The 15,223-nt window shown below is 44.8% G+C and overlaps 1 protein-coding gene across 8 annotated transcripts in view; it reads right to left on the bottom strand.

Annotated features, from left to right (window-relative positions):
* The window catches only part of RBM47 (RNA binding motif protein 47), an 86,428-nt gene that overhangs the window by 44,816 nt on the left and 26,389 nt on the right, over positions 1 to 15,223 (bottom strand). For 2 of the 8 annotated variants that reach the window (XM_054202455.1, XM_054202456.1), the window contains exon 1: positions 4,694 to 5,308. The exons of 4 other annotated variants lie outside the window; for them this stretch is intronic. Coding sequence is in view for 1 of the 4 variants with exons in the window: in XM_054202454.1 (XP_054058429.1) it covers positions 9,120 to 9,127 (8 nt within the window). In the remaining 3 variants the exon portion in view is untranslated. 2 more of the 8 variants (XM_054202454.1, XM_054202459.1) reach the window with 2 other exon arrangements.

The raw sequence follows: 15,223 nt of genomic DNA, 5'->3' as shown, positions 1-15,223 counted from the left end.
GGTAGGAAAGGGTTTGCAGAATTGAGATTTTAGCTATCAATCCCACCGATTGACACCAGCGGCCTGAGAATTCCATTAAACTCAACCTGTAGCTGCCTATCCATGAATTTTCTATTGTCAAATCCTCAGTTTCAGCTTTATAAAGTTGTCTGCCCACTACAGCTGTGGTTTGAGCATCTCTGGGAGCCATTCAAGTGGAAGAGCTTCACGATAGAGTGGCTGCCCTGAGTATTGCTTGGAAAAGCATTAGCAAAAGTGCCATAAAAGGTTAGAAAAAGCTATTTCTGTGCATTGCAGAATGTTTACGTAGCAATTTTCCCTTTAAAGCATCCCAAATTTTTCAGGTGAAAGCATTCAGTTCAGTAAAGCTTAGCATGATCCCAGCTGACAGTCTGTCTCAGGGCTGCTGCTGGGGCTGCTTTCAGTTGCAATTACAAAAACTGCCCAGAGGAAAGAAGATCCAAGCAAGATGTGTGGTTTTTTTCTGGAGACCATTAAAAAAATACATCACTGCTATAGTGCCACAGCATTTGTCTGATATCTTTGCCGGAGGTAGGAAAGACTGGAATAATGACTGTTCTCTGCAGCTCTTCAGAAAGGGTGAAAAGTCCGTAGAGGCTTCCCATCTGCAAAACATGACTTCCTTCACGCAGCAACCAAAAGGTTTTGATTTGAACAATGCGTTTTTGTTTTTAAGCCAAATACTCATTAGATACAAGAGAGGCAATCTGACGACCTCTCAAACTCGATTCCTTCCAAATACGAAGGTTAAATGGCACTGCAGCTTTTGCTCAGTGTCTTTTGTATTCACTCTCATAGCTTGGGAGATGCAGAGAAGATGACCAGTAAATCCACATGAGTCAGGATACTGTAGTATGAGAAGTAAGCCTTTGTTTAGACAGCCATTAAAAAAATTATTTCTGCTAAAATTGTTGGTTATTGTTTCTACTTGTGCCTTCCAGCGTGTAAGCAAATACTGTTTGATATTGACAGCTGCTGTTAAATATTGGAAGTAAAGGGAAACATTGTGACCCAGGAATGGGGAGGGGAGGGCAGGGCTGCCATTCATTTGGATAGATACCTTCAATCATCAGCTATATGCTGCCCTCTGATCTGTGTGACACCTGACTTCCGATGAGAACAAAAGTTCTGAAAGTTATTACTGAAAGCAACAAATTGCATAACGAAGTATTCTCACTGAAGGTACACACTGCAAAGAAGAAAAAACTAAACCAAGATCTAAGCATTCATTTCTCATTGACATCACTGGGAACTGCATATACATGCATCCAGCACAAAATAATTTTGGTAATTAAAATAATTAAAGTTACTTCATTTCGCAGAAATCATACTTCATGTTCAGCTGCAATTCATGGGTTAACACTTTATGTTATTTTAGCAAAATTGAAAAGGTGGGGTTTCAATGCATTACTAGTACTTATGCTCAGCAGGAAATGTGCAAGGGTAAGTTTGCTTGTCTCTAATCACTGTCCTTTAAGGTTTGTATTTTACCTGATTGTTTCATTCACTGCAACAGAATGAGGAAAAACAGGTTATTGTCACAAAAATGTGCTTCTGCAACTGGCTCTGAAAAGGTAAATTGTTTCCCTCAGAAAACTCTTACTCCTATAAAAGGCAAAAATCCCCCAATAAAGTCACACTTTTGCCTTAAGATAGTAAACTAATTAAATGCTAATGTTTTAAATTGCTCCCAAAGTCACACAAAGGAGATATTCTGGTCACGTGGGTGTTGTACAAGTGGACAGCTATGGAAAAGATTTTCCAATATTCAGAGAGAGAAAAGCAGGGAGCTGCATAGCCATGGAAAGAACGAGACTCCTGCCAGAGACCGCACAGCGCTTGTTCTTCTGCCTCAAGCCCAAAGCATCTGCAACAGCCTTACCCAGGTGCCATGTGTCTGCTGGGACAGGGGAAAAAAATGACTGTGAAGGTCTCCACTTGGGGTATGTCCTTAAACAAAGAGGTCCAGCACAGCAAACCCCAAGTAACCTGCCCGACACAGGTGATCTGTTGTGAACATCTTTGTAATGGAGAATCAAGGAAAGCGATTGCAACATCTCGCTGGTGGTGTGATGGCTGCTACACAAACAAGCACAACAAACAAATGAAAGCTGCCGGAGCGAGCACTGGAGTGCAGGAGGTCACTGGGGCACAGCCTGGATGCTCCTTGTGGCACCCTCCCGGTGACAGCCCTGTCACCCGCCCACGGAGAGCAGGGCCGAAGGCTGCCCCTGCCCCTGCCCGGGCTCTGCTCGGCATGTGGGGCCCTGGCACCGCAGGAAAGTGGGTATCCCAGGCCCTGTCTGGGCAAGAGACAGCAGAGCTTTGCCACGTCCCTGCTAATCTTGTGTAATTCTGGTCACCTGTGGGTTTTTTTTTGGCAGCGTTTCCTTTTTTTGCCATCTGAATAATCAGCATCTCTGCTGACCAAGTATCACTCCTTTCCGAAGTATCTGTAGGGATTATTCACATTTTAATATATCCCTTTACTATGGGCATTTCTAGTTCAAATATAAATCTTTCTGCTTTCCCATGAAGGGAAATTTGGAAAAGTGTCACTGTAAGATCTCTGTGGGATCCATTATATTTTATTTTGCATAGGTCTAGCAGTAACACCTGTGTCACAGGAACAGCCTTCAAGGGTGACGACACACTTCTTTTTAACTAGCGACTGTGTAACCAGCCCAGGTGAAGCATTATTCTTTATCTTTTCCACCTTGTATGTCCCGAAAAAGATTTTGCAGACCAGGCTGTCCTCGTGACCCCTGTGTAGCCCGGCTCCTTTCAGCATATGTACACAGGTTTAACCAACTGAAACTTGGTAAACAGCTGTGCTGAAAACGCAGCTCATGAAATGAAATCTCCCTGCTTCGTTTTAGCGCATAATAATATGTTATGATTTACTGAAACAATTTAAGTCGCTCATAGTTTACAGATAGTTATGGCCCCCTTGTCCTGAAACCTTGTCTATTGGTAATGTTTTTCCTCGATTCCTTGATCCAGAGATGGAAAGGGGTTGGAGTTGCTCCAAAAGAAGTCCTCCGCAGTGCAAACAGGACTTGAAGACTGAACAGATTTTGTCAACAGTCCTATTCCTTCCATTTAAGCCATATAATCTCCCTTATAGTCACCAGCTAGAACCTTAACTTTGTATGAAAATAGACAAGATAACATTGTCATCACTGTCTTTTGTTTTAGATATTTGGTTTATTTAAATTCAGTCTCTGTGAGCTCTGCGATAAGATTTGAACTCTTTCTTTAGTTACTGCAAAGGAAACTTCTGCATCAGTCCAGTTAAGTACCAAATACTGGAACCACCATTCCTGGGAGGAGAGGGCAAGAATCACACATCAGCTATGACACACAAGAAAATCACACGCTTTAATCATAGTCATGCTTTACGTCTACAAATTCACCGACAGACTGAAACTGCCGTGCAGCCTTTACCAAAATTTGTCTTGAATTACATTTCAATCCTTTAAAGCAGACTTGTGGGAAATCCAGTATCTTTGTTCTCCAGTAATTTTTTTCATGTGCTTTGCTCTAGGACTTTTAGTACTGCTAAAAACTGAAGCCACACTTAGGCTACTTCTAATAAAGTAAATGTGTTACCACACTTCAGTACTGCCTAACACCACTGAGCATTTACTAAACATAAATAGCATGTCATGTGCAAGCCCAGTTAGCAAACACACCAACAAAATCTGTCACATCAGGGAGGACTGAAGCAAGCAGCAAGCACAGCTAGGGCCCGACACTGATAAACTGGAAGCAACAATTTAAAAAAAAAAATATATCTATTTCTTGCGTTTTGCTTTGTACACAAACCCCACTGTAAATAAACTGTGAATACTGACTACGCTTCAGGCACTTCACACCGAACCCTCTGTGAAAACTCCCCTCTCAGGATTACTTGACAGTCACCTAGGGTGTAAAAGGTGGTTATTTCTGGGGAGTCACCATATGTACTTATATAAAGACACATCCAGACCAGCAATGCACACATGGAGGATGGTTCCTGCACGAACAAGTCAGCTTCCATGGTGTGGTAGAAACTTTCAGTCACTGAGCAAACTTAAAACAATTACTTGAATCTATTCAGCTTCACCTCTCTCAAAGGCACATGAGTACTAGGAACTTAAATCCTGATATTTTTTCCTGTGTCTACTGGCTTGGAACATGGAAATAATCTTGAAAAAACATTAGTCACTTTGCCTATTTTTGCAAAGCTTGTTCAAAAATCAGCAAGTATTTTTCAGCATGAGTCACTACCCACATCCCTGTTGCAATAATTAGACTGCACATTTTCATTAGAAACTCTGACTCCTGTTCCTACTCTTCAGTTAGAAGATGAGCAGAAGCCAGCTGTTTTGAGTTTTATTAGAAAACCATGAAGTTTACAAATGCAACCGTGCATTAATTTCATTTGTTTGTTTTTTTAACTGAAGATATGCCAAAAATCAAAACAACTTGCTAATCAAGCATGGGTTAATCAACCCGTGCTTTAGATGACACCATGCAGTCAACTACAGTTGACGCAAGCAAACCACAAAATAACAATGCTAACTCTTCTTCCGACTTCTAGGGAGCGAACCTTTGGCAAACCTGACGACCAAGCACCCTTGCCCTTCTACCTCCCAAAGCGAGGAAAAATGAAAGTGGGAAATGGTACCTGGGGAGAAGCCGGTGTGCTCCCGTGGGTGCTGGCCGCCGCCGGGCTCCTGCCGCCTGCTTCCCCCGGCACCTCCGTGGCCACGGCTGCCTGTGCCGGTCAATGTTTTACCAGGCAGCAAGCAGCTCGTTGTCCCACCCTCCCTGCAAACACCCCGTGGGGAAGGCAGCACCGGGGACACGGGGGCAGAGCCAGCGATGAAAAGGTCGCCCCTTTTCTACCCGCCCTGTCCTCCACACAAAGCACACAAAAATGGGGAAAACTGCTAAGAGGGGGACGTAGGGAAAGCATGCCACGAAGGGAAAAAAAAAAAGTACATAAATGGTGCTATTAATAGACAATTTGTGGCAGGTAAGTCATGATAACCTTTCTCCGTATTGTTCTAAGGTTGCGTGCAAGCCTAGGCGTGCCTGGCTGAAAGCTGAGAGAGAACGCTTAATTTATGGGAGTACATAAATTTCCAAATAAATCTTTGGCATAAGAGAGCAGCCATTCAAATGACAGCTAAAATTTCAAAAACCAAAAACGACAACAGAAAGACCTGAAACGGCATGATAAAAGAATGCAAAGGGAGCCTAAACGCAAAGATGGGGGAAAGAAAGGGCCGAGGCAACCTGCGACGGTTTACCTTGCAGGTAGAGGCCCTGCTCCTGCGTCTCGGCTTCTCGGGAGCGCCTCAGAGTTAGAGCTCTACCCACGCTAGCTGGAGCTTTCCCACTCCCAGCAAGTTAACAATTACAAGCAGAGGGCAGCCGAAACGGGCTGGCAACCAAGCGCGGCGCTGACAAGGTGCCGCTGCCGCTCCCCGCGGAGGAGAGGACCGCTGCCGAGCTTGGGAAGGACTTGGAGGCTGGGACTTGGTGGCTGCTCTCAACCTGGGAGATCCTTTCCAGGCCTGGTAAGCAGATGTGTGCTCACGGAGGAGCAATGGGAAAAAATCTAGGCTACATTGTGTGTCCTGGTTTTGTGATATTGCCTCATCTGTCATGGTCCTTTAGCCCTGTTTTGGTGAGGAGTGATTCATTTTGTCTAATCTAGAATCCCTAGAGCAGTGTGTTTTAATGCATGTGTTTAAGGAGAAAATCTACATCACTAGCTCTAGCTAGTCAGATTAACTACTAAAACCTGCCACATAGTGCAACAAGGAATGTGTCCATGTGCTGGATTTGCTGTTGATCTGGATCTGTATGGCCTCGCACAGGGATGGGGCTGTCCGCACTCAGTGATGCTGGGCAAAGGGACACCAGCCAAGTCTGGTCAGGTTGGATGGAGAGGCTTTCTCTACCTGCTGGGCACACTGCAGTGTTCTTACGGGTGGCCAGGGGCACAGCTGCGTCCAGCTCACCAGCCAGCATGCACATGTGGCACTGTCAGTGCAGCAACTGTGGCTGGACTTGCGCAGATGTATCACCAAAAGCAGGAGTTCCTTCCCTGAGCCTGGGCTCCTGAAAGGGGCTCCTCAGAGCCCAGGTCCTGGGGCAAGCCCACAGGGGCCAATGCGTGGCCAGCTGCTGTGGCAAGGCGAGCCCTGTGGCTGCAGCCCATGCTGCATGACCAGTGCACCCGATGCACATCAGCCTGCTCAGCTCACCAAGGTGCCACCATTTGCTGTGGGTGCTTTCGGGTGTAATGTTCCCTCCTGCCAGTCTGCACTCCCCTCCCCTTTTGCCTGGAAAAGGAGAGGCAGAAAGGAAATCTCTCACAAATTTGGTATTTAAGGCCACTATGGCGGCAGCCTGTGACAGCTGCTAGACACAATCATGCTGCTGTAGGACAACCTGCAAGATCTGGCCATCTCTTTTGCATAAGCCTTATTAATTCTCAACCGTCAACTTGTAATCCCTCTAGTTAAAAAGCCTTCACAGCTGCTTTACAGCATCTACACCCAACCTGTGAGGAAGAGCACTGACAAACGCACAGGGGAGGGAGAGACCCATCCTCTTCTGCCAGCTTCTCAGTTTCACAGCAGGACCCTTGCCATATCACATTAGCCTCTCGGTGCCTTGCTGATCCCCCAGCTGTAAGTGGAAACAACAACAACCTGCCCTTCCACAGAGCTGCTTGGAGTCTCAGCTGTGGCTATCACCTCTGAGATCCGCAGGCAGAAAGAGGGGTCTTATCTGAAAGAGCTTCTCTGCACTTAAGACCCTAACCAGCTCCAGGGAGCAGGAGCTGCTTGTAGCAGTCTTGCTCCACCTGGCATGGAGAGCTGCTTCCAGAAAGGCGCCCTAGGTGGGCAAGGGGGGAGGTCCAGCCATGCTGTTTCTCTCTCCTGCTTGGATAAGCACTCCACTCAAGATCTCTCAGATCTTCCCTGACAAAATCTGGGGGGAAGAGACCACGTTTCTGTGAAAAGGTTTTCTTTTGGCAACTTGGTGTTTCCTGGTTGCAGAAGCATTTCAGCAGAAGACTCCAGAGAAGCACTGCCCACTCCTCTGGATCAGATCTAGATTTTATCACCATCGCATTTCATGTCATGACACTGCCAGTCCGGTCTTTAGCAAGGTTGGAAACTAAGGCTGGAGTGCTGAGATTTGGAAGCAGAAGAGCAGCACAATGGTACTCCGGTTATGGAGCCAGCTTGAATTTAGTTTGCCTGCCAGCATAGACAAGGTCACTGCCTTGAGAAGGTTGTACAAATACTCACATTTCCATGGTCCTAATACTTCTGCAAAGCATGTTAACCCAGTACAGGGCTCAGAGAGTCAAACTGTGTGCAGTATTGACCCACTGAGGCCAAAGGACTTCAGAGAAACTCATAGTTTCTCTATGTCAGGTCATAGCTGCCAGGTGTAGCTACCACAGAAAAATGATGGCTCTACTATGGTACAGCTAAAGTTGTCACCCTGGACAAATGGAACAGTGGACAATTTGATGGGTCCTCCCACTAAATCTGCTCTTATATAATGCAATGGGAAGCAAACATTTTTTTCATTGTTGCACAAGCAATAAGAAAAAAAATACACATCTTCCCTACATACCTCTGTATGGCTACCTTGTGAAAACTCAGCCTTTCATTCACACAAGCTCGTGCAACTTTTTATCTGGTTTTCAGAGATTAACCTCTACATGTAAATCATCCAAAACCAATGAGTTTTGCCTTTCTTTGTAAGAAAGTGACAGCAGTGGTAATTTTTATAGGGTGTTACATCTGAAAGCAAGTTGCGGCCATGAACGACTGGATTAAGTACCGTTGTGAAGCATTTCCCTGAAGTGTTGATGCCTTTGGCTCTTCAGCAGGTTGGGGTAGGCTGAGATAAAGTAATTTCCCAAAGGTCATGCAGCAAGACCGCACCGCGCCTGCAGTCAGCTCTGCAGGGATCATAACCTGTGTTCCCGAAACGAGCGCGGCCGGCTTCTGGCCAACCTGAGTTTAACATGCTTCTCCTTATTTTCAGAACCGAGGGCTCAGAGAGAGGTGGATGCTTCTCAGGAGGCCAAGTCTGCCCCTGTGTCACCTGGTCCAAAGTTCCCCGTGCCACGCTTTTGCAGATAACCGGGGTGGGTTTCTGATTAACGTGCCGCTGACAGGAGAGGCTGTGACCCACGGAAACTTGGCTTTTCAGGCTCTTCTCAGCGTACAACCTTTGTCACAGAGCACAGGCTTCAAGGGCAACGTAACACTTGCATATTTACTTACTGCAAATGGAGGAGGTGCTGGGTTGTACAGCACACAGACTATAAAGTCAAACATTAATTTAGTATGGACACCGTATAACCTCAGGCTGGATTGGGAGCAAGTAAAGTAAAAGATACGGATATTAAAAGTGAAAAAGCACCTAAAATTCACAAACTTTTGGGCAAAGCGCTTTCAATGAAACACCAATTTACTTACAAAGTGCTAGCAGCCTTAGCAACACATAGATCAAACACCAAAACTAAAACATAGGGATCAGGTGACAGAAGGGGAATTTTCTGTGAATCTTAAGTGGGATTTAATTTTGTTCCAGTTCTCTTTCAACAGATGCATTTGTATTTCATCCTGCGTGGCAACACTTGCTTTGGAAAACAGTACAGGCAGACTCAGAGGGGCTACTGCCGAGGCTTTGAAAACTTTACATTCCCAGTAAAGAACCTCCTGTATCTGAGCACACGGTGCTGTCAGGACTATGTTCAGACCCATCCCTAAGCCGCATGTTGAAACCACCTCCCCAGGAAATACTGGTACAGCATTGATGGCCTCCAACAGCAGCTACATCCCCTCCTCTGGAGCAGAAGGACTAGCAACTACCTGCTGCAACAGAAACAGGTGGGAGGGGGAGAATAATCTCTGTGAGCCATGGAAGATCGTTATCGTACAGGAAAATAGCAGAGACATGAAGCATGAACTGAGAGGGCTCTTCAGCCGTGGCCTGAAGGTGGCACGCATAGAGACACCTCTCCAGCTGTGCGTTTGACTGGGTGTCTGGGCTCTTGGAAATCTTACCTGGCCATGCCAGCAGTACAAGAATTACAGCCTTGCCGTACCTATTCTTCCCTTCCGTCCATAATTTAGTATCTTGTGCTGAGATTTCAGAGATAAATGCCCTGTAGATCTTCATCTACTGCAGAACAAGTCCTCAGCAGTGGACAGCCAAAGCACTCCTCTGGCTGATAAGTGGAAAGAGATAGCAAGGGAATTATTTACAAACCGCCTCTACTAGCTGATCCCAGAGCTGTTTTGCTAGTGGTTTCACTGGGTAGAGTTTCAGTCATGTCTATTCCCTTGGAGGGAACAGACCTTGCAAAATACATGAGATATGTAAGAAAAGGTGCTCATGATTCAGAGAGAAACTGGATGTTGATGGAAAAGAATATTTGCAAGCAACTTCTGTAGAGCTGATTTGTTAAACACCTGGCTAGCAAAGAGTGGGCAACACTGGTAGAAAATCATATAATGCCAGACTATAAACTCCCTAAAAGAAGAGGTTTTATTCAAAAACCAAACATCCCCATCGCACCTTTCTTGTTCACTCCCTTGTTTGCAGCTTTTTTTTTTTTGGCAAAAATAGTATTTCAAAACCTTAAAAAGCTTTCTTGAGAACTACTTATTTTGACTTTATTTGTGTTTTGTAGGACCACACTATGCTGGTGATTTAGCAACTTCACACTGCAGACAAATATTTCAAAATACTCCCTTCTTTGTAGCTGTTCAACCGCTTTTACGTGTATTGCTTCATTGCATGATGCCACCCACAGTCACACTTAGGAAAGGATCATGTTGGAAATGCGATGGTTTAAAATCACAGATGTGCATTACCCACAGGTTTGATTTTAGTGCAAAAGTCCCAGAAGCAGCTTAGCTGAGGGATTTTCCTGATGTGACAATTACTGAACAGGGAGAATCTCAGGCTCAGGCTTCAACAGTGCTGGTTTAGTCAAGATCCTCACCAGGCAGTCGGGGGTCTGTGTGGTTTGGGTGTTGAGCAATGTCCTTGTCACATTCCTGGTCCCTCATGCCCGCCTGTGCGGACTGGGAGCAGAGGAGCAAACAGGCAGGTTGGTAGCGGTCTGGGGGTAGATGCCCCCAGGAGCACCCATGGCACCAGGAGTGCCTGGCAGGTACATCTGCTCTTGGCCACCATCAGGATGGCACTGGGTGCATGTAACAGTGTCCATAGCACAACAGGGAATGCAACAGAAAGGTAGCCTGGCAAAGCCTGAGAGCTTTTCAGCTGCAGCAGAAGATTACTACTACTTCAGGGGAAAAAAAGAGCACATTGAACCACATTTTTCATAGAATCGTAGAATGGTTTGGGTTGGAAGGGACCTTAAAGATCATCTTGTTCCAACCCCTCTGCCACATGCAGGGACACCTCCCACTAGACCAGGTTGCTCAAAGCCCCATCCAGCCTGGTCTTGAACACCTCCAGGGATGGGGCATCCACAACTTCTCTGGGCAACCTGTTCCAGTGCCTCACCACCCTCACAGTAAAGAATTTCTTCCTAATAACCAATCTAAATCTCCCCTTTCAGTTTGAAACCATTACCCCTTGTCCTATCACTACACTCCCTGATAGAGTCCCTCCCCACCTTTCCTGTAAGGCCCCTTTAGGTACCAGAAGGCCGCTATAAGGTCTCCCTGAGCCTTCTCTTCTCCAGGCTGAACAACCCCAACTCTCTCAGCCTGTTTTCACAGGAGAGGTGCTCCAGCCCTCTGATCATCTTTGTGGCCCTCCTCTGGACTTGCTCCAACAGGTCTATGCCCTTCTTATGTCGTGGTCACAAGAACTGGATGCAGGACTCCACGCGGGGTCTCAGCGGAGCAGAGGGGCAGAGTCCCCTCCCTCCCCCTGCTGGCCACGCTTCTTTTGATGCAGCCCAGGATGCAGTTGGCTTTCTGGGCTGCGAGCGCACACTGGCAGCTCATGTTGAGCTTCTCATCATCCAACAACCCCAAGTCCTTCTCCTCAGGGCTGCTGCCAATCCATTCTCCACTCAGCCTGTGTTTGTGCTTGGAATTACCTTGACCCAGGTGCAGGACCTTGTAGTTGGTCTTGTTGAACCTCATGAGGTTCACATGGGCCCACCTCTCAAGCCTGCCCAGTCCCTCTGTTACAGCATCCCTTCCCTCCAGCGTGTCAACACATTTTTAGAAGAACCCACCTCTCGTTTAGGCACCAAAATAAGCCTGAGCAGAAAACAGAGCCCCACAGACTATCTGGGCACAGGTGTCACAAGAGGAGTTGCAAACAGTGGAGAAATTGGAGAAATTTTATAAATCAGACCTTTTCTCAGAGAGGTTGGTGTGGCAGCTGCTGCCTCTCAGGCCATGCTCAAGCACTGCAAACACCAACCCAGGGCACTGGGCTTCCCAAACACCAAGTGACCTGCTGCAGCCGGGCAGGATCTGCAGGGAATCCCTCACAGCAGGTGCTGTTTGCCACAAAAATGTGCTACCAGATGCGAAAGACAGGTAGAAAAAAGTGCTTCAGGGCTAAAGTATTTATAAATTTCTCTGACTGTTGCTTGCAAAATGTAAAAGTTTGAAAAACTAAAGAACCCTAATAGCAGTATAGTGTTTTTACTAATTTTCTCCTTTAAAAGGGTACTACTAGGAAGAGAGATTTCTTTCACTTACATTTCAGTTTGCCTATCTCTGTATATCTATTTATCTATTATCTCTCTTTCTATCAAGACACATTAGGTTTTAAAATACTTTGGGAGATCAGACTGGGTATGTGGAACTATAAAAAGTAAGAATTTCTAATAAAAGAGAATAAATGTGTTGCTAACAATGCCTTGATTCTACTTACTTGGGCTTTAACATTGGAACTGAAACTAGCCATTTTAGCAATGAGCAGTCTTCTTCACACTGTCCTTAGTGCCTTACGTTAAATTTGGGCAAATATTTGCCATCTAATTCAGTGCCTAACATTTGATGACATGAAGCATCTTCATCAGACTCCACGAGTGCAGCTAGTTGCTTTGAATGAACCCCAGGAGATAAATAACATTTCTATTTTAAAATAATGCTTAAGAAGATAGTGCATACAGAGATTTTATAACTGAATGGAAAGGCTGGGACTGAATCAGCCTTTCCAGCAGATACTGCCAAGTAGATGAATGAAATATTTTTGTTCTTATTTGATTTGCTGAGAATCTCAGATGAGATATTGATAGGGAACTCTATGAGGCCAGTTCCTGAGGACTGTACTTAAATATTTGGAAACTATTATTTACTGCTTACTTATCTCCATGCAACCAAAACCGCCTTTTACAGCACATCACCAAATTCAAGGCACAAGGAAATTACATTTGTATATGAGTGGGACGAAGGTCTGAAGGGCCGATTCACACAGTGGACCTCTTGCTTTGTGGTTTTCCTATCATCTGCCCATGAGAGGTGCCCGGCTGCCTCTCGCTCCTTGACAAAAATGCGAAGGAGATTGAAGGTGCTTAGGATGGAGTCAGGGACTTGATAATTGTCTGGAAGGAAGTTAATAGTGAATCACAGAGATTAACAGGCATGATTCAGGAGGAACAGGAGTTGTGAACTGCTTACAGGGTGGGTGATAGCTGGAAAGGAAGGTGGGGCAGAACTGGAAGGCATCTGGCATGTAGAAGAGATGAGAGGAAAACCATAATTTCTGAAGGGAAAGAAAAAATTAGGATGGAGCAACCCAGCTGCTGGGGTGAGGTAAGGTGTTTTGGAGGGAACACTGATGAGACATAGTAATGCTTGTGAGAAGGAAGAATATGTATGACCTGCAAGGAGAAAAGGAGGGTTGAATTGGAAAGAGGAAGCGGTAAATACAGAATTTACAGATGCTGATTCTAAAGAAATGCAAAAGAATCAGGTAAAATAATAGTGTACTGAAAGAATATAACCAAAAGGACAGCTAGTCCCCAGGTGAAGGAAGAATTGGTGGGCCATGTGCTTTCAACCCAGGCATTTGGCAGCCCTGTACTGGGTGCTGGAAGCCACACCGGCACAGAGGGGAAAGAGATGGAGTCTACCTAGAGAGAGAAGGGGAAAAGAGCCGGAGGTGACAGTGCAAGAGCTGCTGACTGCAGAAAGGGCCAAAATTCCTTGTGTGGCGGAGCTGGTCCTGGGGCAGGGGTGAAAGGAGGAGCAGGAACTGGAGGGGTAATGGTTCAGAAAGAAAAATGAAACAATGAACCTTTTTCCTGTTCGTGATAAAAATAGCCTCAAGCAGATTTTCGTACTTATTAAAAATCTTCACATAAAAAGAGACTAGGAAAACCAGCAATACCCTCTCTACAGTAGCTACATCACATGTGCATATAAAATATGTTGCTAAACTTGGTTTTTTTTCCTATGTAAGGACTAAAACCAGATATCATTTACTCCCATGCACACACAACCAGTAATACTTTATGCTCGTAGTGCTTCTGTTCATTGTATGAAAGCTGGAGAATTGAGTAACACAATGTTCTGTACCAGAAAACAGCAGCATTTAACCAGTGTATCAGTTTCCCAGAGTAGTTTTATGGTATTTCTATTTTTTAGATCTTCCATTAATGCTCAAAGTAGATCTGTTTTTCCATGCAAAGGAATGATTAAGATAAAAATCTGTAATGCCTACTCTGGCAAGCACATTGATGCATTTTCTGAGATCAGTGGCAAATTGAGCTGCAATCTGGCTGTCCTGAGGCTCGCAGCATGGCTAGTGGGAAAATCCTGATTCAAACCCCCAAGTTATAAAATCCATCTTGTTCCTACACATTTTTATAATTCAAAAACCTTTCACCGCATTCTACAAAATTCACATTGTAACTTTTCAGCTTTGGCAGACGCTGTATTTTGAGAGCTGACACACAGAACCCTGCTCTGCTCACTACTATGAAATTGGGAGCTGTTGGCTACATGTATTTCAGTGAAAAAAAAGTGGTGTCTATTTTTAAGCACAGGCACAGCTATTTGTGGTTGGCTGGGTCTCAGTCCAGCTTACCTGCAGGCTACAATTCAGATTTGAGGCTTGGACTCAATTTATGTTAAAACTGGAATTACACAGTCCGCTCTCGCTAACTTTTGCACAAGATTGAGGGACTCTCAGGACCAGCTTGCTATTACAAGACTTCTGCTTAGAGCAAAACCTCTCTGAGGACAACAGTTTGCATTTGAGTTGAGCCCCATCTGCACTAGAGCCAGATCTTTGGCTGTGTAGATTCAAAATTGTCCGCTAACCAATCAGAATTTAGACACTTGAAGTGAAGGGATGCATTTGAATCAACACAGCTCCCTTTATTCTATGTGGATATTGAAGGGTATTGAAGTTTTGCCTGTGTTGTGAACTCCTAGTTGGGTCATTTTTATGGTACTGCACATCAGTCATGGACGGCTAGATTATTTTGGTTTTGTAAACACAGGGGAATAGATGTACAGAAACCGTTGTTCTGAAATAACATACATTCAGAGAACTAAATGGATGTTACAGACCATTGTGAAGGGAGATGACAAATCATATTTTAATGATTACCAATGCTCCGGGCATCACCAGATTATGGGAAAGGTGTTAGAAGATGCCTTAGGAAAGATTGCTAGGTGGTTGTCTAAAAGTCACCCAACACTAATAAAATACCAGATGCCGAAACCAAACAAACCATTAGCAGTCTGGCAATGTCGAGAAGTGTAAGACTGGTATTGCAAACCTGAAAACAGGATTTTTTCGTGATTGATCGTACTGTCCTTTTTCTTTTGCAACTTATCGCCTGAATCTAAACCCAAACTGGATTGGTATTTTGGAATAATCCTGAAGTATTGTGCAGTGATAGACAGTATTTCATATTACAGTTACATACTTGTGGGCTTTTAAACACTATTAGTGGCTTACACTTGCACAGCCTTTCCCTTGAAGGAATCCCATCTCCCTTGCTGAAGTATTTTCACATATTGTTTTCACCTCCTTTGATATACTGTCAGCTCTGAAGGAGAACACAGTGTGAAATGATTAAAGTTAGAAATTAAAAAAAAAATACTTGGTTTCACTAAGGTTACTGGGACATTTTGAGAGATAGAACACATTTATCTGATCTCACGCATTAGCTGGCTACTCATTAAAAATGCAGGGATGGCTATGCTTTGGA

Source organism: Rissa tridactyla, chromosome 5 (assembly GCF_028500815.1).
Source record: "Rissa tridactyla isolate bRisTri1 chromosome 5, bRisTri1.patW.cur.20221130, whole genome shotgun sequence".
NCBI classification, from domain to species: Eukaryota; Metazoa; Chordata; class Aves; order Charadriiformes; family Laridae; genus Rissa; species Rissa tridactyla.
This window is presented reverse-complemented; position numbering and strand designations above follow the sequence as displayed.